At 41.3% G+C, this 24210-nt stretch overlaps 1 protein-coding gene across 18 annotated transcripts in view; it reads left to right on the top strand.

Annotated features, from left to right (window-relative positions):
• Dst (dystonin) overlaps positions 1 to 24210 on the top strand; it is a 389777-nt gene that overhangs the window by 255220 nt on the left and 110347 nt on the right. For 10 of the 18 annotated variants that reach the window (XM_027386908.2, XM_027386906.2, XM_027386911.2 and 7 more), the window contains 9 exons: positions 9757 to 9885; positions 12175 to 12263; positions 13044 to 13176; positions 14170 to 19548; positions 19671 to 19820; positions 20277 to 20492; positions 20673 to 20822; positions 22061 to 22294; positions 23504 to 23656. In XM_027386908.2, coding sequence (XP_027242709.1) covers positions 9757 to 9885; positions 12175 to 12263; positions 13044 to 13176; positions 14170 to 19548; positions 19671 to 19820; positions 20277 to 20492; positions 20673 to 20822; positions 22061 to 22294; positions 23504 to 23656 — 6633 coding nt within the window. Of the gene's footprint in view, positions 1 to 3498; positions 6220 to 6892; positions 9562 to 9756; positions 9886 to 12174; positions 12264 to 13043; positions 13177 to 14169; positions 19549 to 19670; positions 19821 to 20276; positions 20493 to 20672; positions 20823 to 22060; positions 22295 to 23503; positions 23657 to 24210 lie in introns of those variants that run through there. The other 8 variants (XM_035452524.1, XM_027386920.2, XM_027386916.2 and 5 more) reach the window with 3 other exon arrangements.

Below are 24210 nucleotides of genomic sequence, written 5' to 3'. Positions count from 1 at the left end.
AGGACAGAAAGCTAAATATGCAAGTACTTAGTTAGAAGCTTACACAGGGAAAGAGGCAAGGCCTTGGACGTTTGTTTGTTGTTTAGATTCTCCAAAACAGAAAGGCATTTTTAAATTTTTACTTTGGGTGGACCTAGAGTATTTGCTTAAGCATGCTTTAGTTCTAAGTTTGATTCCCAAAACCTCAAAAGCAGTTATTTCAGAGCCCTAACATGATAGAGTTAGTGTTGTAAATGGTTCTGTATCAGCTGGAAGATTTTGGCATTTGGTCAGAATTTTGTTCATCTTCCAGATGGCTGGAAAATTATTTCCTTCAAGTGTAGTTGCTGCTCATACAGAGACTGTAGAGATGCACTCTGTGAACACATGTGTGTTATGCTTCTTTAATTAATATGCATCTTTAAGGAATTAAAATTATTACAAATTATTTAAATTCAAAAGATAAACTTAGTAGTAATGTATCCAAAAGAATGGACTTTTTAAGAATTGGTAGAGATTTACAATTTGTGTTTTTGTCCCAAAATTACAGGTGATAAGAAAAGTAAGTATGATTTTGATTTGAAGGACTTCTGCAGCTTTGATCCGGAGTTTAAAATTGTGTTGAGAAATAGGAAGAATAAGAAATTCCTTGTAAAATTATATTACATGAAAGCCTGATGATTCTTCTCATGAAAGGATTATTCCATGCTCTATTCTTCTGATGGTCTTTTTTTCCCTCATCCAAGAACAGACAAAAATAGTTAAAAGAATGCTAAAATGTGTAAATGGAAAATTTGGGGGCTGGCCATCATAATTGGACTGCTGAAATTCTACAGGTGTCTCTACCTGATACAGTGCTGCTTGTGTATCGAAAGAACGAAACGTTGCCAGTGCCTGTGAGATGGTGGTTACTGTCTTAGCTTCTGCAGTCGTGACTCTTTTATAAACTATTTTGGTCTGTTCAGAGTCAGCAGTTTTCTGCACTAACTCTCTCATGTATGTTCTTAAGGCTTTCTATCTAGCTTCCTTTATGCTTACAAAGAGCCCAGAGAACTTGTAGCTCCTTTAGTAAATATGATGTACTTCTTATGTGTGAAACAATTTTATTTTCGCTACGTTTTGAGAACTGTTACTCCATTTTAAATAGTATACACAGCTTTTAAATCTTTACATTCAGTCGTTAAATATAAAATCATTTAAGTCCTTTCCTATTCTCACACTATATATTTAGTTGTACATATGTGGACCACTCAGCTCAATTACTGTAATAAGATAGAAGTTGACAGAAACAAAGATTTTTCAAAGACTTCAATAGTGAATTGAATTAAAGTGAATTGAAAATACAAACAATATGCTTTTGAAGACACACAAAGACTATAATTTAAAATAAAATTTAATACCCTTCTGTTTAAGGCTGTATTAGTGGAATGTCCTTTAAAAGATATGTAACTCACGTTTTAGAACCCAAAGAGAAGTACTTCTGAAACAGTCTTGAAGATCCATGGGATAAACTGCCCTGAGAGCAGAATTTTTCACAATCTGCATATAAGCAAAGATACATGAAAATTTCAGAAGTAACCAAATATGTTAGAAAAATCTAGAACAGTGGCTTAAGTTTGTATTTGATATGGTGAAGGAGTTCTGTAGCCGATGCAAAGACTCAACTCTATATATTGATCTCATTGCATAAAGCTAATTTGATATCTCTAAAATGAAAAATCAGAAATTGACCTAAATTACTTAAAGTAATTTTAAGCATATGTGAAAAAATCCTAGTCAATCAAACAATATAGAATTATTAATAAACCACCAAAATGATGCTAATTAAGATATTGAAGACTCGGCTGGGCACACACGCCTTTAATCCCAGCACTCGGGAGGCAGAGGCAGGCAGATCTCTGTGAGTTCAAGACCAGCCTGGTCTACAAGAGTTAGTTCCAGGACAGCCTCCAAAGTCACAGAGAAACCTTGTCTCAAAAAAACCAAAAAAAAAAAAAAAAAAAAAAAAAAAGATATTGAAGACTCAGCAGTAGATTTTATTATTTTATTTTCTACCGAGGTAAGCAGAATCTGATCACGAGAATAAGGCTCGAACTACCTTGACAACAGATAAGCTATATTTCAAAGTTAGAGACCAGTTCTTAGAAAGAATTATTAAAAATTAAAATTTGCAGTTTTGTTTTTGAGACAGTGGCTCTCTGGGAATCTCATCCTGAGTTCTGAGATTACAGGTGTGCATGTCTGTGCTCTGAGAAAACTTCATGTTTTAAATATGCAAAATGTTGCAGTGTTCCTAAGGGTTGACTTTGATACACAATTGAAAGGAATATACCATTGAGCACAGCAGTTGTGGTGAGGTTTTCTTATCCATGGAGTCATATTAACAACCACAGATGGATTAATGGAGGATGCTGAGGTTTTAAGCCGAAAATTATCCAAGATCAGGAAAGTGGAGGAAGAAAAAGATTCATTATAAATTAAATTCTTGAAATTCACATATATCCCAGTGAAAACAAATCAGATCTACAAAATGATTTCTATGTTCCTACTTAAATTTCTTATTGCAGTTACGGTGAGTTGATATGCAGCTACCACCATAAGGATGCTAAGAGAACTAGAATATGTCTGTAAGCCAGTTCAAGCTTATAGAGTTTCAGTTAATATTAGTTTCTCAGTCCTCCCAGCTGCTAAAAGGTTTTCTTATTTTTATTTGATAAAACGGATATGAATCCCTAGGTGTATCTTTAAAACATTTCACAAATATCTTTGTTTGTGGGGTATCTAAAGGTACTTGGAAAAATGGATTTCAGATGGGTCATGCCAGTGACACCAACAACAACAAAATCTGTGAGTGCTTGAATATCATCTTCTCTCAAGCTAGGGACTGGAGCTGCCTTTACATTAGCAATTCTCATTATTGGACTTGTCACACTTGCCGTCATAAATAGTGGCTTGGAAATGTCAAGATTTATGTAATCCTCCTTTCCTGTGTTGAAAGTATTGTTTCAGAATCTGGCTCTCTGTTCTGAAATTCTGTTTCTTTAATCATAAACATGGAACTGTGAGTACCATGTTTAACTTCCGCTGGTCTCATTATTGCAAACTAAATCTGTGTGCTTTGTTCCTGCGTGGTGGTTTTGTTCTAAGCTGGTGTAAGTTGTGAAAACAGAGTGAGTATCATTATGACCAAAGCTTAATTTTGCATCTATAAAAGTTTGGGGGCCCTGCTCCATGTCCGGTAAAGTCAGTCCTTTCTTACTTCAGGCTAGTTTTCTTTATGAAATTACTCCTGAGGGGCAAAGGGGATTCTTTGGGAAACATGTCCTGCAGGTCATCTGTCTCCTCCCTGCCGGCTTTCTGTGGTTTCTGCTCTGAAGAAACTGGTGCTGGTGCTGGTGGCTGCTGCTTGCTCTCCCCTTGAGTTCCCTTGGTCTTGTAAGTACATGAGTTGTGAGTGCTTCAGAGGCTGCCGAATCCAAACCGGTAGAACGGTTTTGACACTTGAAATGTTTCTTGTAGATGAAAAGGTCTAAGGAGAATTCTGAACACGGGGCGTATTCAGATCTGCTGCAGCGTCAGAAAGCAACCATGGTTGAAAATAGCAAACTTACGGGAAAGATCAGTGAGTTGGAAACCATGGTAGCTGAGCTAAAGAAACAGAAATCTCGGGTAGAGGAAGAGCTTCCGAAGGTTAAGGAGGCTGCCGAAAATGAACTGAGAAAGCAACAGAGGAACGTGGAAGACATTGCTCTGCAGAAGCTAAGGGCTGAGAGCGAGGCCAAGCAGTACCGCCGAGAGCTGGAGACCATTGTGAGAGAGAAGGAAGCTGCAGAGCGGGAGCTGGAGCGAGTGAGGCAGCTCACTGCAGAGGCCGAGGCCAGGAGAGCTGCGGTGGAGGAGAACCTCCGCAACTTCCGGGGTCAGCTGGAGGAGCACTCCTTCACGAGAAGAACCCTTGAAGATCACCTTAGGAGGAAGGACTCAAGCCTCAGTGATCTGGAGCAGCAGAAACAGGCCTTAGTGGAAGAACTCCGACAAAAGCGAGACCACGAGGAAGAACTCTTGAAGCTGGTGAAGCAAATGGAGAGGGACCTGGCGTTCCAGAAACAGGTGGCCGAGAAGCAGCTGAAGGAAAAGCAAAAGATTGAATTGGAAGCAAGAAGAAAAATAACCGAAATTCAGTACTCGTGTAGAGAAAATGGGCTGCCGGCTTGTACTGTCACACAGGCTAAGTCATGTCCCCAGAAGGAGCATGACCGACAGAAAGAGGAGGAGCTTAAGCAGCAGGTGGATGAGCTGACTGTCGCCAACAGAAAAGCTGAGAAAGAGATGAGGGAGCTGAAGTATGAACTCAGTGCTGTGCAGCTTGAAAAGGCTTCCTCTGAGGAAAAGGCCCGGCTGCTGAAAGACAAGCTGGATGAGACAAACAACACACTCAAGTGCCTCCAGGGGGAGCTGGAGAGGAAGGATCAGGTCCAGGAACGCTATTCCCAGCAGCTCAGAGAACTTGGCAGGCAGCTGAGCCAAACCACAGACAAGGCTGAAGAGGTCAGGCAGGAAGCTAATGATCTCAAGAAAATAAAGCACAACTATCAGTTAGAATTAGAGTCTCTCCACCACGAGAAAGGGAAACTCCAGAGAGAAGTGGACAGAATCACTAGGGCACATGCTCTAGCCGAGAGGGACATCCAGCGTTTAAATTCCCAAGTTCATTCTTCACAGACTGAGAAGGAACTCTCCAATGAAAGGAGACAGCTCTGTCAGAGAAAATCGGATCATCTAAAAGAAGAGTTTGAGAAGAGCCATGCACAGTTGCTTCAGAATATCAAAGCTGAGAAAGAAAATAATGATAAAATCCGAAAGCTGAATGAAGAACTGGAAAAAAGCAATGAGTGTGCAGAAATGCTCAAACAAAGGGTGGATGAGCTCACCAGGCAGAATAATGAAACCAAATTAATGATGCAGAGAATCCAGACTGAGTCCAAGAACATAGTTCGAGAGAAACAAGCTATCCAGCAAAGATGTGAAGTGCTGCAAATTCAGGCAGACGGTTTTAAAGATCAGTTACGTAACACCAATGAACACTTGCATAAACAAACCAAAACAGAACAGGATTTCCACCGGAAAATTAAAAGCCTAGAAGATGATCTAGCCCAAAGTCAAAATTTAGTAAGTGAGTTTAGGCAAAAGTGTGACCAGCAGAGCGTCATCATCCAGAATACGGAGAAGGAGGTGAGGAGTCTGAGCGCTGAGCTGAGCGCTTCCAAAGAGGAGAAGCGACGGGAGGAGCAGAAGGCTCAGCTGCAGTGGGCTCAGGTGCAAGAGCTCAATGACAGGCTGAAAAGGGTGCAGGATGAGCTGCACTTGAAGACCATCGAAGAGCAGATGACCCGCAGGAAGATGGCCCTGCTCCAGGAGGAGTCCGATAAATTCAAGTGCTCAGCAGACGAGTTCCGGAAAAAGATGGAAAGGCTGATGGAGTCCAAGGTCATCACGGAAAATGATATCTCTGGCATTAAGCATGACTTTGTGTCCCTTCAGAGGGACAACTGCCGAGCACAAGAGAACGCGAAGCTGTGGGAGACGAACATGAGAGAACTGGAGCGGCAGCTTCAGTGCTACCGTGAGAAGATGCAGCAGGGGCAGCACGTAGAAGCAAATCATTACCAGAAGTGTCGGAAACTTGAGGAAGAGCTGGTGGCCCAGAGACGTGAGGTTGAAAACCTCAAGCAGAAAATGGACCAGCAGATAAAGGAGCATGAGCATCAGTTAGTTTTGCTCCAGTGTGAAATCCAAGAAAAAAGCACAGCCAGAGATCATACCTCCACATCAGGCTTTGATATGGCAGGGAGAGAATGCCACCACCCCACAGAGGCTTCCTCTGGGAACTCTGGACACCTTAACCCAAAGGCCAGATGTCCACTGTCAAGATGGACTCAAGAACCACAACAGGTAGAAGAAAAATGGCAGCCTAGGGTCGCTGAACAGATTCCAAAGGAGGTTCAGTTCCGACAGCCAGGGCCTCTGCTGGACACGGAGAGCAGCCAACCATGCTACTCCGAGTATTTTTCTCAGACAAGTACCGAATTGCAAATAACTTTTGATGAGAAAAACCCGATTTCAAGACTGTCTGAACTGGAGAAGATGAGAGACCAAGCCTTTCGTACTTCCAGACCGCCTGTTAGGTATCAAGATGATAAACTTGAAATGGAATTGGTGAAGCTTTTGACACCCTTAGAGGTATACATTGTTCTGAGACCTTATTAGCTATATCTAATAGGTAATAAGGTATATTTTATCTTCCAGGCCAGGCTTCTTCCTTTATTTCTTTTTTTTCTCCAGGACTACATTTTTAACAGTTTTGTATCCTAGGCTGTGTATAGTCCTGGGAAGAAAATACTATAATTCTCCATCAGTTTGACTGCATTTTTTTTTTACCACAAATTACCACTGAGTTATGAATGCTTGAGATTCTACATAAATGTAATAGGTAAATTGATATATTTATGGGAATATATATTAATGTGGTTATATTAATTATATTAATTAATTATATTAATCTAGAAAATGGCTGTATGCAGTTCAGTGGTAGAAGACTTCCCTACCATGTGCAAAGCCCTGGGTCAGAGTTCCAGCGCCACAAGAAGGAAAAAAAGCTAGAAGAACCAAATATTATCTTCAACTTCTAGCATATTCTGTGGCCATGTTTCATTTCAGTCTTTTTCCACATACAACTTTAATGTATTTAATTGCTAAAACTTGAGTCTCTCAAAATATTATTATCCCCTATCCTTGACTTGCCATTCTTCACTTATTTATAAGTCAAGGGATTGTGTTTAGGTTGAGGATATTTGATAAAGTGTCATCGTGTTCTTTAGGCAATTTTTTAACATCTTAAACATTCCTATTGCAGATAGCTAAGAACAAACAATGTGGTATGCATACAGAAGTCACAACCTTAACACAAGAGAAGAAGCTGGGTTCCAATGCTGGTGGATGGATGCTGGAAGGGTCCAGAGCATCTGGTGGACTCAAGGGAGATTTCCTTAAGAAAAGCATAGAACAAGAGACTTCCCGGAGCTTTGACATTAACCAAGCGTGTTCTGTTAGGGAGGATGAGTTTCAGTTCCAAGGGCTTAGGCACACTGTGACGGGTAGGCAGCTGGTTGAAGCAAAGCTTCTGGACATGAAAACAGTCGAGCAGCTGCGACGCGGTCTGAAGACTGTTGAAGAAGTTCAGAAAAGTCTTAACAAGTTTTTGACCAAAGCCACCTCAATTGCAGGACTTTACCTAGAGTCTTCTAAAGAAAAAATGTCATTTGCTTCTGCAGCCCAGAAAATTATAATAGATAAAATGATAGCTCTAGCATTTTTAGAGGCTCAGGCTGCAACAGGTTTTATAATCGATCCCATTTCTGGTCAGACTTACAGTGTTGAAGATGCAGTTCTTCGAGGCATTGTTGACCCTGAATTCAGGAATAGGCTCCTGGAGGCAGAGAAGGCAGCTTTGGGATATTCACATTCTTCTAAGACGCTGTCAGTGTTCCAGGCAATGGAAAACAGAATGCTTGATAGGAAGAAAGGTAAACATATCTTGGAAGCGCAGATTGCCAGTGGGGGTGTCATTGACCCTGTGAGAGGCATCCGTGTCCCTCCAGAAACTGCTGTGCAGCAGGGCTTGCTGAACAATGCCATTTTACAGTTTTTGCACGAGCCGTCCAGCAACACAAGAGTTTTTCCTAACCCCAACAATAAGCAGGCTCTGTATTATGCAGAGTTGCTGCAGATGTGTGTGTTTGATGTAGATTGCCAGTGCTTTCTCTTGCCATTTGGGGAAAGGGACATATCCAGTCTCAATGTAGAGAAAACTCATAAAATTTCCGTGGTAGATACAAAAACAGGAGCAGAACTGACTGCCTATGAGGCTTTCCAGAGAAACCTGATCGACAAAAGTACTTACCTTGAACTTTCAGGGCAGCAGTACCAGTGGAAGGAAGCCACATTCTTTGACTCCTATGGGCATCCTTCCCACATGCTGACTGATATTAAAACTGGTTTGCAGTTCAATATTAGTGAGGCCATAGAGCAGGGAACACTAGACAAAGCCTTGATCCAAAAGTATCAGGAAGGCCTTAGCACACTAACAGAACTGGCCGACTTTTTGCTGAGCAAGATCATCCCTAAGAAGGATCTGCATAGTCCCATTGCAGGCTATTGGCTGACTGCTAGCGGGGAACGGATCTCCTTACTGAAAGCCTCCCGGAGAAATTTGGTTGATAGGATTACGGCCCTCAGATGCCTTGAAGCCCAAGTCAGTACAGGGGGGATAATTGATCCTCTAACTGGCAAAAAGTACAGAGTGGCCGAGGCTTTGCATAGAGGCCTAATTGATGAGGGCTTTGCCCAGCAGCTGCGCCAGTGTGAATTAGTGATCACCGGCATTGGCCATCCTGTCACTAATAAAACGATGTCAGTGGTGGAAGCCGTGAATGCAAATATCATAAGTAAAGAGATGGGCATCCGATGTCTGGAATTTCAATACCTGACCGGAGGCCTGATAGAGCCACAGGTTCACTCGAGGCTGTCAATAGAAGAGGCTCTTCAGGTGGGTATCATCGATGTCCTCATCGCTACCAGACTCAAAGATCAGAAGGCACACGTCAGGAATATAATATGTCCCCAGACTAAAAGAAAGTTGACATATAAGGAAGCCTTAGAGAAAGCTGATTTTGATTTCCACACAGGACTTAAGCTGTTAGAAGTTTCTGAGCCCTTGATGACAGGGATTTCCAGCCTCTACTATTCTTCCCAGTAGGGTGTTTAACTCCACGCAGAGACAGTGCCGGCTGCTTTCTGCCATCTGTTCAGAGCAGATGGTGTCTGCTAAATGTGCAGTCTAGGAACTGTCACTAACTCAAAACGCTGATAATTTCTTGTAGGCTAGAAATAGCTCCCTGATCAGAAAACATGGTTCTTCTTAAGTTGAAAATAACAAAAGATTGACTGCTCCTGAAATATTACATTTTTAAAACATTTTATCTCCCTAAAATAAATGGGTTTTACCTAGAAAACGGGGTAAGCGTGATGACCATCAACAAATTCACAGACTCATTTCTTCAGTCATCCTTCGGAGTCCTTTCACTGAATAGATCCAGCATGTTTATGACAAGGTACAACATGTACCCTGAAAGAGCACCTCCAGGGCACCACGGGATTGAAGACAACATGCAGATGTGTCCAGACCCATGAGGGTGGAGATCGCTTCCTACAGGCTGTGATGTTCTTTACATATTAAAGTGTCCATTGTAATCTCTTATTTTAGTTGAGACTTCGGAATTAAAACCTAGCAAATCCACTGTGTATTGGAGGAGGGGGATCATCTGTGTGTCGTCCTTCTCTCTCCTTTTGCTTCCTGTTGTCTGATAGCTTTCTGTCAAGCCATTCATGATTGTAATGCTAATGTAAAGGCAGCAATTCCCAAGTCTGTCAGTCTCATGAATAAAGTTGAGTTTGCTTATTTGTCATACTCATGAAGCAGCTGGGTGGTCAGAGCCGTGAATAAAGATCAGTTGTCAAAGCTTTCTCAGCTACCGCAGACATCTGCTGTGTGACATGGTGAACAAGGTCAAGGGACTGAATAAAATGTCTCCATAACCTGTGTGCATGGTGGGAAAACAGCTTTGCATTCTTATTTTCAGCCGAGAGAACAGGTTAGTTGAGAAGCTCGGTCAACAGTCATTTACTAGAATGTATCTTCTTTCTTTAACCACCTGTCAGAAGTCTTTGGAAGAAGAGAAGAAACAACATGTTGAAAAAGCTAAAGAATTGCAGAAATGGGTATCCAATATCAGCAAGACAATGAGAGATGGGGAGAAAGCTGGGAAACCTCTCTTCTCTAACCAGCAGGTATTCACAGAGGTCCTAATGCTGAATTTTCTGAATCTTACAGTCTACAAAGCACAATCTAGAAATTGTATTATATCACTTTCCCCCAGGGTTACCAGCTTTTACAATGATGATCCAAGAGGTTGGGCCATGAGGTAGTTTGTCCAAAGAGTCATAGTTAGAATGTGATGGAAAAGGGTGTCCTATTCCAAAGGCAGAACCAGTTGCATTGGCCACACTGTATCAACCAGCCAATAGGTGATAGGATCTTACCATACATACAGCCACTCCCTGATTAGAATGACTGGGATTGTTGGCCCATGAAGTCATCAGTCCTCCATGCCATCCACATCAAAAAGACATGGAGAATTCAATTAAAGATGTGAACATTGTTGAATGTTTAGTAGTTCTTTTCTGGATCTTTTTCACAAGGAAATGGTTGCTTAGTGTTAGTTGGGAGACTACATCAAAGAGGTGTTTTTGCTCCACAGTGTACTGCTTGAAGGTCAGGACATTGGCATTAAGGTATAAATTCTGTTAGTGCTGTTATTGGTGGTGGGAATTCCTTACAGTTTGTATTTTCCTGTTGGTTTGGTATTGTTTGGGGGAGACAAGGTCATGGCTAGTCTCACCTTTGCTATGCAGCAGGGACTGGCCTTGAACTCCTGATCTTTGGCCTCAGTTTCTCAAGTGTTAGGATTTTAGGCATGTGTCATCATGCCTGGACATTGATTGACACCAAGAGTAGCTTTTGCATAAGAAATACTTTTCCTACAGGAAGCTAGTTCCTCCCCTTGCCTGAAATTGGTAGTTTCTAGAGCTCTCATTCAGTCTCAGGGTTTAGTGTCTCTTCTAGCTCTGCCTTAGTACTTGTACTGGGTTGATGCTGACAGGGTATGGTCAGGAAAGGCATCAACTATTGTCTAATCTTGCTTTTGATGTAAGGCCAAATAGATCTGATTTGGGGTTTCTCTTAAGATATTATTCTTTGAAAATGGAGCTGATTAACTCATAGTCTTTCATGGTTCATGGTGTGTATGTTCTTTCAGTTCAAATGGAAGAACTGAAAATTCAGAAAAAAAAAATTACATTTGGTGTGTTTTAAACGAAAACCCTTCAAGATGATTTGCTTCAAATGTTTGATTTAAAATATCCCCAAGCTTTTCCTGATGATCAAATAGGAATGCATTAAAACAGGCACATAACCCTTAGCAAAGATGTGTTGAGAGAACGTGTTTCTGCAGAAGCATGAATTACAAGCACCTGGTTGGTATCTTCACATTATAGTTACAACTTCTCTAAAACATTAGTAAAATTTAGATGTAGTGTACATGGACACTTTTAAATAAGATGATGGCTTTAACTGGAGTTCTACCAGAATACTTGCTGTTTCTCTTCTAAAGGAAAAAAGTGGTTTGATACACACAATGAGTGAGTCCATTTACCTTCATGATTACCTGCAGCCATGCAAAATAGATGTAAACTGACTAGTATATTTGGCATCCTTTCATTGGCCTGGTATTTCCTCTCATTCCTGTTCATTTACAAAAGTGGAAGCTTTGATCCAATGAAAAGCAATTAGGGAAAAGTCTTGAGAAAACCCCTTTTCCCTCAGTCAAAGGGTTTTCCTTCTCCCTTTGCCACAGATGATCTGGGATGAAGGGTGCTAGCTTGAACTGTTATCTCTTGATCTACAGGCCCACTCATTCACCATAACAGAGGAGCCTCTGGAAGGAAGAGCCTCCTTGGAAGTCATGTCCCACAGTCACAATGTCCTTTTTTTGTTTTGTTTTGTTTTTGTATTTGGGGGGGTTTTTCGAGACAGGGTTTCTCTGTGGTTTTGGAGGCTGTCCTGGAACTAGCTCTTGTAGACCAGGTTGGTCTCGAACTCACAGAGAGCCACCTGCCTCTGCCTCCCGAGTGCTGGGATTAAAGGCGTGCGCCACCAACGTCCAGCTTTCACAATGTCCTTTTAAGAACAATGACACACAGGGATGTTAGTGAGTCAGCCCTGAGTCCGTGACCTTTGGTACATTCGTGGCTGGGTCAGGACAAGTGCAAGAACTGTGTGGTGTTGCATGAAAGTGGTAGCACTGTGACCAGAGTGCTCCGTACTTCCTCGTGTCTCTGCTAGGGAGAGCTGACCTCTGAGGCAGGCCTTTATACTGCTCACAGCCAATAGGTTGTGTGTGTCACCCAGAAATTACAACTGTCACTTTTGTCTTGACAATATAAAAATGTTATATTTTAAAATTATTATTTAATAGTCACTTTAGGGGAGAATTTGAATGTGCCATCTTTACCTTACAGATTTCCAGTAAAGAAATATCAGTCAAAAAGGAGCAGTTCTCCGAAGCTCTTCAAGCCACACAGATTTTTTTGGCTAAACATGGAGACAAGTATGTTGACTTTCTTTGGTCCTTTCGTTCGGTGTAGGGTCACCTTCTGAAAACCATCTGACATCTTAACAGTAGGACACAAACAAACCACACTTTACTCAATAGAGCATGAACATAGCAATCTGTCACTTCTAGTCTTCACCATTCTCAGTGTACTAACCCTCTTCTATTACTGATAAGTAAAACTGTTTAGGCTCTAAATCAGCTTGTAATTCTACATAGTACTCCAAAACTACCTTTTGGGAAATGTTATAAATGTGTTCTTTGTGTGCGTGCGTGCGCATGCACGCGCGTTTGTGTATGTGTGTGTGTGTGTGTGTGTGTGTGTATGTGTGTGTGTGTGTGTGTGTGTGTGTGCATGCATGGAGCTCTGTGTCTCTGTGTATTTTAAAGTCTTATTTTTCACAAGTTACTTCATATAGTTCAACCAGTGATTGAAACAAAGAAGGCATTTTTCCTTTATCTTATATCCTTTTGGAATGTCCTCTTCATGGTTACCCCAAAATGATGTCATGTTATTCTTTGAAGAACCTTTCTCTGATCAACTTGCAGTAGTTATTCTGGCTTTTTGTTTGTTTAGATCTTGAAGCGATACTGACTATTTAACTCTTTAGTCTCTTTCTTAGACAAAGAAAAGAATCTTGGATATTTTATATAGGCTCCTTACTTTAATACATAATCATTCTAAGACCTGGGAAATAGCAGTGACATTTGAGGCAAGTTACATACTTTGACACTTGAAGGCTAACATCATCTCTTGGTACTGTATGCCTATTGTAGACTGACAGATGAAGAAAGAAATGAATTGGAGAAACAAGTGAAAGCTCTTCAAGAAGGTTATAATTTATTATTCAGTGAATCCCTGAAACAGCAAGAATCACAACCCTCGGGAGATATGAAGGTAGAGGAGAAGGTAACGTGAGGTTCATTCAAAGTCTACTCTGTGCATGACTGAAAATATATGGTAATGTGCCTTGAGGTTTATACGTGGAAAATACATGGAGAGAATTTATTTGAGAGTTTGGAGGCTTCTGTTTATGAAGTACAGTCTTACGTGTGCTGGTCATCAATCTATGCCTTCTTAATCTCTGCCTTGCATGGTCAAAGAGGACGTGTTCATTTTCTAACTCTTCTTTTTCAAAGCCATCTTTAACTGTTGTGTTTATTATAAAATATGGTAGAAAAGAGCCTGTGGGTCATCTCTACAGCTGATATGCTATGGAGTTTTTTGATTGTCAAAGATACCCATGAAAATTATTTGAGTGGTGGGAGGCTACATCTCACATCTTCCTAAAAAATAAAAATAAAATAACAAAAATCACAGGAAAAATTTCTGGCACATAGTAATGTACCCATCTCAGTGTTCGATATTTACAAAGTGTTTGTTAGTTTTAACTTCATGACTCCTAGGAATACTTTCACATAATTTGTCATGTTTGACGGGGGTAATAAGTTTTCTAGCTCCTTAGTTTTTGTTTTTACTATCCTCGGAAAAGTCTGTATGCTGTAAACATCAATAGCATGGAGTTTGATGCTCTCTCATGTCACTAGACTCTAATCTCACCAGATGCAGAAAGCATGGTTTGCCTTGTAGATCCGTGTTCTCTATTCTCGCTGTCCATGCCTACTGCTGTGTCCTCACTAACCTTGTTAGTATACGCAGATATTCAGTTTTCGATTCACAGATGCATGTTGTTTTCAAAGCTTTATCACATCCTGTGCTGTTGAATAGATCACTGACATAGATCACTTGTGCATTTGAGCTGCCTAACATTCACAAGCTGCCTTGGTAAGTAGAGGTCTTTTTTTATGATTAAGTATATTATTATAAAACAAAACCACCTCAAGTTGTAAGAAACTGCCTTGGATACCAGACTGACCCCATCTTTCTGCATTTTCCTTTCAGCTGGATAAAGTGATTGCAGGCACCATCAATCAGACAACTGGAGAGGTCCTTTCTATCTTCCAGGCGGTTTTAAGAGGCCTTATTGACTATGAGACAGGAATCAGACTGCTTGAGGCACAGCTAGTGATCTCTGGTTTAATTTCACCAGAATTAAGAAAGTGTTTTGACCTCAAAGATGCTGAAAGCCATGGCCTCATTGATGAACAAATTCTGTGCCAACTGAAAGAACTAAATGAAGTAAAGCAGATTATTGGTACTGCGTCGCCAACCACAATTCCCGTGCTAGATTGTTTGGCTCGAGGTGTGATATCTGAGTCCATGGCCATCCGAGTTCTTGAGACACTGCTTTCTGCGGGCTCTCTGGTGGTTCCAGCCACAGGTGAACACCTGACATTACAAAAGGCTTTCCAGCAGAATTTGATTTCCTCGACATTGTTTTCTAAAGTCCTAGAAAGGCAAAATACCTGCAAAGATCTTATTGACCCATGCACTTCGGAGAGGGTATCCTTAACTGACATGGTACAAAGAAGTATTCTGCAGGAAAATACCGGGATTTGGCTTTTACCCGTAAAACCACAGGAAGGGGGCAGAATAACATTGAAATGTGGAAGGAGCATCAGCATTCTAAGAGCAGCTCATGAAGGGCTCATAGACCGGGAAACCATGTTTAGACTGTTAGGTGCACAGCTTCTGTCTGGTGGTCTGATCAATTGCAACTCGGGTCAGAAAATGACTGTCGAAGAAGCCATGGCAGAGGGAATAATTGACAGAGACACTGCAAGTAGTATCCTCACCTATCAGCTTCAGACAGGTGGGATCATGCACTCAAACCCTGCTAAGCGATTGACGGTAGATGAAGCCGTGCAGTGTGACTTGATAACTTCCAGCAGTGCTCTTCTAGTTCTGGAGGCCCAGCGGGGCTACGTTGGACTCATTTGGCCCCACTCTGGTGAAATATTTCCCACATCTTCATCCTTACAGCAAGAGTTGATTACAAATGAATTAGCCTACAAAATTTTGAACGGGAGACAGAAAATCGCTGCTCTCTACATCCCAGAAAGTTCTCAGGTCATTGATTTGGATGTTGCTAAGCACCTGGGAATTATAGATAATAATACAGCATCAATTTTAAAAAACATATCACTACCAGACAAGATGCCAGACTTAGGAGATTTAGAAGCTTGTAAAAATGCCAAAAGATGGCTCTCTTTTTGTAAATTCCAGCCATCTACAGTTCATGATTACAGGCAAGAAGAAGACGGTTCTGATGGTGAAGAGCCAGTCATAGCCCAGAGCTCAGAACAAACTAAAAAGTTATTCCTATCTTATTTAATGGTGAACAGCTACATGGATGCAAACACGGGGCAGAGGCTTTTGCTCTACGATGGAGACTTGGACGAGGCTGTGAGCATGCTATTAGAAAGCTGCAGTGCAGAATTCGGAGCCAACCAATTCGTAAAAGAAAGTCTCTCTGTCTTAAGCATCCCTAATGCCTTTCCTAGTTGTGCTTTAAGTAAAGAAAAGGATGAGTGTTCAGCTTCAGCATCTGGTTCTGATAAATGTCCTTACAGACAGCCTGACCATAAAGAGCCTCTTGAAAACAGAGAGTGGGCCATAAATGAAGAGTTTTCTAAAACAGAAAACAATGATAACAGTAGTGAATTGTCTCAGTCAGAAAACCTAACAAATACAACAGCAATTGTTCATAAAGCCAGTGGTCCATCTAGTGTATGTGTCCCCAAACCTACATCATATTCATCACAGCCTGAATATGCAGAAGGGAGCATGTGCAGACATGATTCTGATGACCTACTTAAGGACGGTAAAAATCAAAGTGAGCTTGAAACAAAGGCACATCCGGATGAATGTAATCATCCTAAAATCACTCAAGATTTTGCAGGTAATTTTTTGACATCAAAAACTGGTAGACTTTGTAATTGGAATGAAAGAGAGAATGAAGGTAACAAGCAGAAGGACCCATCTGTCTTTGACTATTCCCCCCAGCTCAGTGCCCTGCTAAGTCATGATGAGCTGAGGCACAGTCAGGGAAGTTTCAGTGATACACAAACCCCACAGAACATGGGATACGTATGTGAAACTTCTCCATTGTCATTCAATGACCAAAGTGTGTCAGCTGATCAAAGTACAAGAGAAAAATTCCAAGACCAATTTCTGGGAATCGCAGCTATTAACATCAGCTTCCAGGGGGAGCACCATGTACAGAAATCTTTAGATACTGGCTGTAGCGATCCTCAAGTACAATGTCACAGTGATGAGTACATGTCAGATGCTTTGGGTGAGAGTGAAAATACTCAACAAACAGACGGAAACGAGAAAAGTGGGTCTGAGGTGGAAGAATACTTCTCTGCTGTGATCCCTGGGGATGGTTCCTATGGTACCGACACATCTGTTTGTGGTACACTGTCACATAAAGGAGCCATTGATGCTGGTGACTATGAGACATCACTGCTAGCTGATCAGCAGAGTGACACAGGAACAGACTCCGAGAGTGATGATTATTTTTACGACACCCCTTTGTTTGAAGATGATGACCATGACTCTCTGGTTCTTCAAGGTGATGACCGTGATTGTTTGCAACCTGAGGACTATGACGTGCTGCAGGAGGAAAATGATGGGACCCCTTCTCCTGTTGATACTTTGTGTGATGTTTCAAAAGAGAAGAAAAATCCTTTGTTTCCCCAAGGAGGAATAGCTGATAGCTCAAGTGTGAAGAGCAAAGTGCATTGTTCTCAGGAATTTGGAGAACCTGAATTGTATTTAGTTGACCAGAAACCATTAAATTCAGTTGGCTCAGTCAAGACGAATGAACAGTTAATGGAACCTGTATCCAAAAGGGAAAACCCTTGTGGCCTTGGCAGCAATGATTCTGACTCATTGACTGATGGTGAAATTATAGGAAGGAAAGTGAGCTCGGCCGCTTCGTCAACACCTGATGATAGTTGGAGAGGGAGAAGAGAAGAGTGTGACACCAGCCAAGAAAGTCAATCTGATACTGACCGTGTAGGTTCCCTGCAAAGTAGAGAAAGTCACGGGCATTATATATGTGATGAAAGTGACACGGATGATGATTACGATGACACTCAGAGTGGGGGCTACAGCAGTGAAGATGGTGGTGACAGAGGAGGAGGACAAGGAGTAGAAGATGAGAATGGAAAGCCCATGTACCGAGTTGAAGATACCCAGTTGTGTGGCACAGCTGTAAAGGAACATGAGGATGAAAACCAAAGTATCAGTGACACAATTATCCTAGATAAAATGAACCATTACAGTCCTTTAGAAAAGCAGCACCCTGCAAGTGTTTTGCAGCCAGAATCAACTGGTAATATAAGTCCAGGCACTGAAAGAAGCAACCATCCAGAACTTAGAACTGAAGCTGATGAGGAAAACAAACTAAGTCCGTCTAATCACATGGCAATTAAAGATGTGTTACTGCATGAAGCTAAAAACAACACCTCAGAAAACATCTTCGGCTTTGAGAGTATTTTATCTAACAATACCGGTTTGATTTCTGAGTTAGAAAGTGATGTAATGAACACAAAAGTCAAGTTGGTTCAAGGGCCAGAATCTACGAACATTCTAAAAGCTGAAGATGGGCATCCTGACACTGTGACACCCCAAATCCATCCATCCTCGGATAAAATCGTTTGTTCTGAAACTGAGTTAAGAGAGGGACCTTCTGAGGGAAGCCAGTTGTCATCCACAGTAAGTAACAATGATCGGCAAGGAAATGGAAGAGGTCTGGTTAAAGGTAGAGACAGCAAAAATGATCCACTGTTAGATGAATCGTCCACTCGGGAAACGGGCTTGGGTAAAGAAGAAGGGTCGATAGAAGGCTCAGGAGAAGAAAGGTATCTCAACCACTTTCCAAATAAAAATGCAGGAGAGAACCTCAGCATGGTTGAGAGTCAGTTTCCCCATCTACTGAAGAAAACAGAGGAACTTAGTCACAGAGGGGGCCTGAGAGCAGCAACTGTGACTCTTGGAGATGAACTCAAGAGTGTGTCAAGGGAGCTTAGTGAAAGTCCTGTTCCATTTGAGACTCTTGCAGAAATATTTGACACCTCAGCCTCTGAAGTCACTCGTGCTCACTTTACTTCAGATGTCACATGTTCTGAGGTGAAGAGCCATGTGGAAGAAGATTCCTTCACAGAAGGCCTGGAGAAAGAGAGTGGTCCATTTACATCTTTAGAACACTGTGATAAACATACACAAGTGGATGTGCCAGAACCAAATAAAAATATCCCAAGCTGTGTCTCAGTAGTTTCTCCCCTTAAGGATGATTTATGGACAGTAAATAATGCAGAGGAAACGTCAGTCATTCCCCAGAAGACTGGTGCTAAGATCCAACAAAGTGATACTTGTACCCAAGAAAGTATTTCAGAAGGAAAACCAGAAATTCTTCAGTTCACTCCAGAAAATAGTGACACCACACTGTCACCCTTACCTCTTAAAAGTGTGGAGGACTGTGGAGAAAATACCAATTTTGTGCAGTCTAGGCTTCATCTGAATGGAGTGAAAAATCTCTCCAATAACACTTTAGATGTGGGCTGCTCACTGCAAGAGAGCAGCAGGGAAAATGAAAACACTGAGAAACAGCCACACAGAGAACTAGCCTTATCTCCAAGACTCCAAGAGAGAGAGGTTCATGCTCCTGACTTATCTCTGGCCTTTGTGGATGATGGAAAGGACATCTTGAAAAGCATGTTAGAAGAAAGTCATATGAATCTCCAAGAAGTGGGAGACCCTTCAGCATGCACAGGCACCAAAATTTCAATTCAGAACTTAATTAAAAGAGTTCTCTTGTCTCAGTTGCCAGCTGAAGTATCTAGTATTCCTGGTCCTGGTGTTTCCCCCAGGAATAACTCAGAACTGAAGGCAGAGAGTGGAGGTGATCCTCTCTGTGTTGAGAGTCTTCTTGATATACTGAAGCAAAAACAAGAAACCCCAGGCATATCAGAGTTGATGAAAGTGTTGACTCAAATGGAGTGTGATCCAGAGAGAAGAGGCATTGAGTCTGAATTATTTCCACCGCCACTCAAAGATGCTTTTTATCAGCTGCTTTTTGATGGGTATTCCACTGAAAGAGAACAGACCAAAGCCTCCAATCAGAAACCATGTGCTGCTTCTGAGATGGTGGAAGAAAAGTCATACATCTGCAGTGGTCTTAAAAGCAAAGAAGGAGATCACCATTCCCTAAACCCACAAACTGTGAAAGAAATGGGGGCAGAACAGTCTACTGTGCACATGGCAGCATTGCCAAGAGATGAGACGCTTGGAGAGCTATGCAGTGAGCCTCCGGGTCATTCAGAATGGATTTCTGGATCAAAAGGGGCCTCTGATGATAACTCAATGGAAAAAGTGAGTTGACGTATGCATTTTTTTCTATGACAATCCCAGCAGTGGGGTAATCCTATACATTTTGTCTCCTTTAAAATTCTTTCATAAAGGCTATTAATTACTGTATCCAAATTTGTTTTTAGTGTTCCAATGAGTTGCAGCAGTGTTTACAACATACTGAGAAAATGTATGAGTATTTGGCTTTGCTTCGAGATATGAAACCCCCCTTAGACAGTCATCCATCTGAGGATAACAGTCTAGAAGCTTTGAAGAATCAGCTTAAGCAGTTAGAGGTAAGAGTTACCTACTAACGTGCCTCTAAACTTTTCATCTTTCATTTGCTTCCAAGTTAAGGAAAAGGTTTATTTGGGTTCATGGTTTTAGAGGCTCTAACCTATGATCTCTTGGTCATGTTGCTTTTAGTTTTGTGGCAAGGTAGTTCATCACCTCAAACCGAAAGGCAGAAGAAAGAGTCCACAGTGCCCCTGTCCCCTTTTAGAGTCCCCCAACCCCTGGGATCTAAAGTCCTCTTACTGAGACCATTTCTTAAAGTTTCTAGTCCTCCCCATAGTACCAAGCCAAGATCCAAAGCACCGGCCTAGGGAGACATCCACATCGCAGCTGCAGTAGCTGGTGGTTCATGGATGGAACCAGAATTTGCAAAAGGTGGAATGCTTTGACCTTATGTTTTGTGTTGGACTTGTGCTTTTGCTGAGCAGTAAATACATGTGGAATATATTTCTTTGCAGACATTTGAGCTGGGATTTGCTCCAGTTGCTATGTTTTTAAGAAAAGATCTAAAGTTGGCAGAAGAGTTCTTAAAGTCTTTTCCTAGTGACCTTCCCACAAGACATCGAGAGGAACTGAGCAAAAGCCACGAAGGTTTACAGAACGCCTTCTCCTCCCTCAGCAATGTATCCTCAGAAAGAAAGAAGCTGATCATGCTTGCAATCGACTCTGAAATGGTAGGCATAAATGGTGAATTCTGAAAAAAAAAATGTGATTGAGAATTTAAACCATATTTTGAAGTATTTTTTTAAAGTATCATATTTTTGGAGTTCTCAACTCTTCAGACAGAATCATTCACTGTAGCACTTTGATATTTGGGTGACAAACAGAAATGAACATGTAGTTTTGTTTTCTAGTCTAAACTCGAAGTTTGTCATGAAGACTTTCTACATAAACTTACATCATATTCAGATTGGGTATCAGAGAAAAACAAATCTGTGAAGGATATTCAGACTGTGAACGTCCAAGACACTGAACTTGTAAAGGAAAGTGTGAAGTTTCTTAAGGCAAGTATTAGAATACATGTGACGAAGTGCAAGACGTATTTATTTAGTGTAAGAACCTTCCTGAGACTATAGGGATTATTTACTGTCTTTGACTTGAAGAGATGCCGTAATTTTCATTAGTTGCCCTGACTCTGGAAGCTATACCATACACCGTACCAAATTCTCTCTACCACTGACAAACTGATATTTGCATTTATGTCTTTTTTTGGTAAATGAGTCATATACACACAAGATTTCTATAAAGTTAGTCAAAGTATAGGAATACAAGTCATATTTATATGGCAAATAATTTTGGTCTGAATTTTTTTTTTAAACAGGCTCTTAATTTTGAACAACATTCCCATGAACACAGTTGGGCTCCTTACCTCAGAATCAGAAAACTAAAATTGTAGTGTGTTTAATTCACATGTTGTGTTCTTTGTGGTCTTGTTATATGTTATCACAATTGAAAGGCTAATGGAAATATTAGCAGTTACTTTGTAATGTTATTGTGCCTTTCACTACCATGAATGAACCTTTTTTTGTTGTTGTTTTGTTTTGGTTTTTTTGTTTGTTTTTGTCAGTTACATTTTAAGGATAATCTACCAGACAAAGATGGAATGTTCTTGGGGGTTTTTTTATCTTCATATGTTAACCACTGTCATATTTAAATAACTTTATTTTTGGAATGGAGAGATGGCTTAGTGTATAATGTGATTGCCACACTTTCTGTGCAAGTATAGGAATCTGAGTTTAAATCCTAGATTCCATGTTCAGTCAGGTGGGGTAACACACATCTGTAACACTGATGCTTTTGCGGGGAGTAGAAGGTGGAGGTAGGAGAACCCCTGGTAGCTTGTGTACCAACTGGCTTGGAGGAAATGGTTAACAATGAAAGAAAAGCTGAGTCTTGAACAAGGCAGAAGACACGAACCAGCACCTGAGTCTGTCCTCTGAGCTCCACACTAGTGCCCTGGCACACACATGCCCATACTCACATGCATACATGCACACACACACACACACACACACACACACACACACACACACACACACACAATGAAAAATACTTTTATTACTTATTACCAGATGATGAGTAAGTGGATTTTTTATAAATACTGAAAAAGCATCATTAAACCTTTGAGTGCTGATGGAAGGAGCATATTTAAGCAGTAGGTATTCCTTTAGTGTGACTAAGACTGTTGAACTTTTTCATTGCAACCTACCTTCCGTGGCAACTTGTACTGCTTTTTCCCCAGGATGTGCTAAGAGACTTCACACATACCAAAGTGCAGCTGGAGACGACAGCCTTTGACATACAGTCCTTCATCTCTGACCATGCACAAGATCTGTCTCCCAACCAGAGCAGACAACTGCTGAGACTTCTGAACACAACCCAGAAGGGTTTTCTTGATGTGCAGGAGCTGATAACCACCGAGGCGAGCCGGTTAGAGACCTGCTTACACCGAGAGCAGGAGCTCGGTCATCAGAAGGTCTGCCTTTCTTGTGGAGTTGTGCTCACTGTTAGACTTGTTCAGTGTGAAACCAGAAATAATGGTCTGTTAGGGAGGTGCTCTGCACAGGCCTGAGTGGGTGTGGAGTATGACATCTGCAGGGGTACAGGGAGATGCTCTGGGCGGGCCTGAGTGGATGCAGATCAGAATTCTTGCAGTGGATCACTGTGTAGTTTTTCACGTTGATGCTGCCATGCCATTATCTTTTCTCATAGTTCTCTAACAGTGTTTTGTTAGATGAGAGTCTTAATTCTCTCCATAAAAATGGGAACTAGAAAGCATTCAGAAATGTCCGGGAGTGAAGGTTTATCTCTGGATGTTCAGAGTACCATTTCCCCTGGAAGAAAGGGAGAGGGGGGCCAGAGTCAGAGCTTGTGCTTTGGAGTACTCGCCTAGAGCTAAACTGCCTAAAATTGTGTCCTAAATGCTCCACTTTATTTGCTCTGTGTGACTTAGGGAAGTCACTTGCCCCCACTCAGCTCATTGGTAAATTAGAAATAGTAGTGTGTATTACAAGCACTGAAAGAATGATTCATGTGAAACAGCCCTGTGCCTGACTCATGCTGAGTAAACATGAGCTGCGTTTACTGTTGCTGTGAGCTAGATAATAACTGTGTGTGGGAGGGAAACAGGAAAATAAAAATACAGGTTTGACTTATTAATCTTTTAGATTTCATGGGTTCAGTGCTGTCTACTGGCAGTAATGAGCAAACATAAAGATGAAATGAAAGTAATGCATGTGATGTTCCTTTCATTCTTGAAGCATCTAGGCATTGTGTGTAGCATGATAACCTGTATATACATATCCATATGTTTACTGACAAATCACAACTAACTTCTCTTTTGGTGTCCTTTTGCAGAATTAATTATGTGTGTCGCAGGTTTCAAGAGCTTAAGAAAATGGGATGTTTCTTCCTGTCCATCAGAAGCTCCATCTCTTACACATATGCATGGCCAGTATTCTATTGAGCAACTTCGCCCAAACAGGCTCTTTCCGTGTATATGGGACATGCTCATACTCTACTCGCTGTCTGTCCTTGCTCGGTTTGCACTCCAATGCTATCATGTTTACAGCATACTTAAAAAGCTTAATGGAGGGTGTTTGGAAAGTGTATTCTGATAAGAGGCTTGCTCAGAAGTGGTTTGAAGGTCACCCATTGAAGGTGTTTGGGGTTTTCTCCATCTTAGGTTGTGGCAGAGCGTCAGCAAGAGTACAAAGAGAAACTTCAAGGTCTATGTGATCTCCTCACCCAAACTGAAAACCGCCTAATTAGTCACCAAGAAGCCTTTGTGATTGGAGATGGTACAATGGAATTAAAGAAGTGCCAGACCAAGCAAGAGGTAACCTTTGGTATCAGCAGCTGTAGATCCCTATTAGGTTTGGTTACAATGTCCAGAAGGCCACTGGGATTCCTGACAAACTATCAGGTGTATCAGAAGCAAGGCATTCCCAGAGGCCCTGAGAAAGAGCGTTACACTTTATACAGAAAGCTAGATTTACACTTAAAGCAGGTCAGGTCATTGTCTTCACTTTTGGATGACATACTTCATCAAGGGGGTAAATGATACATTACAATGTGGACCCCTTCATGGCCCGCTGACTCACTTACAAATCAGGAGAAATAGCCTTCAGTTTGAGTTCTTTCTCCCCACTCAGTACTTTCTCTTCCTGTTACTCTGGTCTTTCCTATAATTCATTATTTTTTATCTTAGAAGGAAAAGGGGTGAAATAACAAAAATGCCAGATAAGAAAAATCTGTATTAGGGTGTCAGGAAAAAGAGAGCCTCATTATATGTAGCTTTTGATTCAAATTCAGTCTTAGTCATGCCTCTGAGTCTTGATTCCCTGTGTGGAGAAAAGTGTTATTAAGTTGCAGTGGTATATTATAAAAGAT

The sequence above is a fragment of the Cricetulus griseus genome, assembly GCF_003668045.3.
Source record: "Cricetulus griseus strain 17A/GY chromosome 1 unlocalized genomic scaffold, alternate assembly CriGri-PICRH-1.0 chr1_1, whole genome shotgun sequence".
NCBI lineage: Eukaryota > Metazoa > Chordata > Mammalia > Rodentia > Cricetidae > Cricetulus > Cricetulus griseus.
This window is presented reverse-complemented; position numbering and strand designations above follow the sequence as displayed.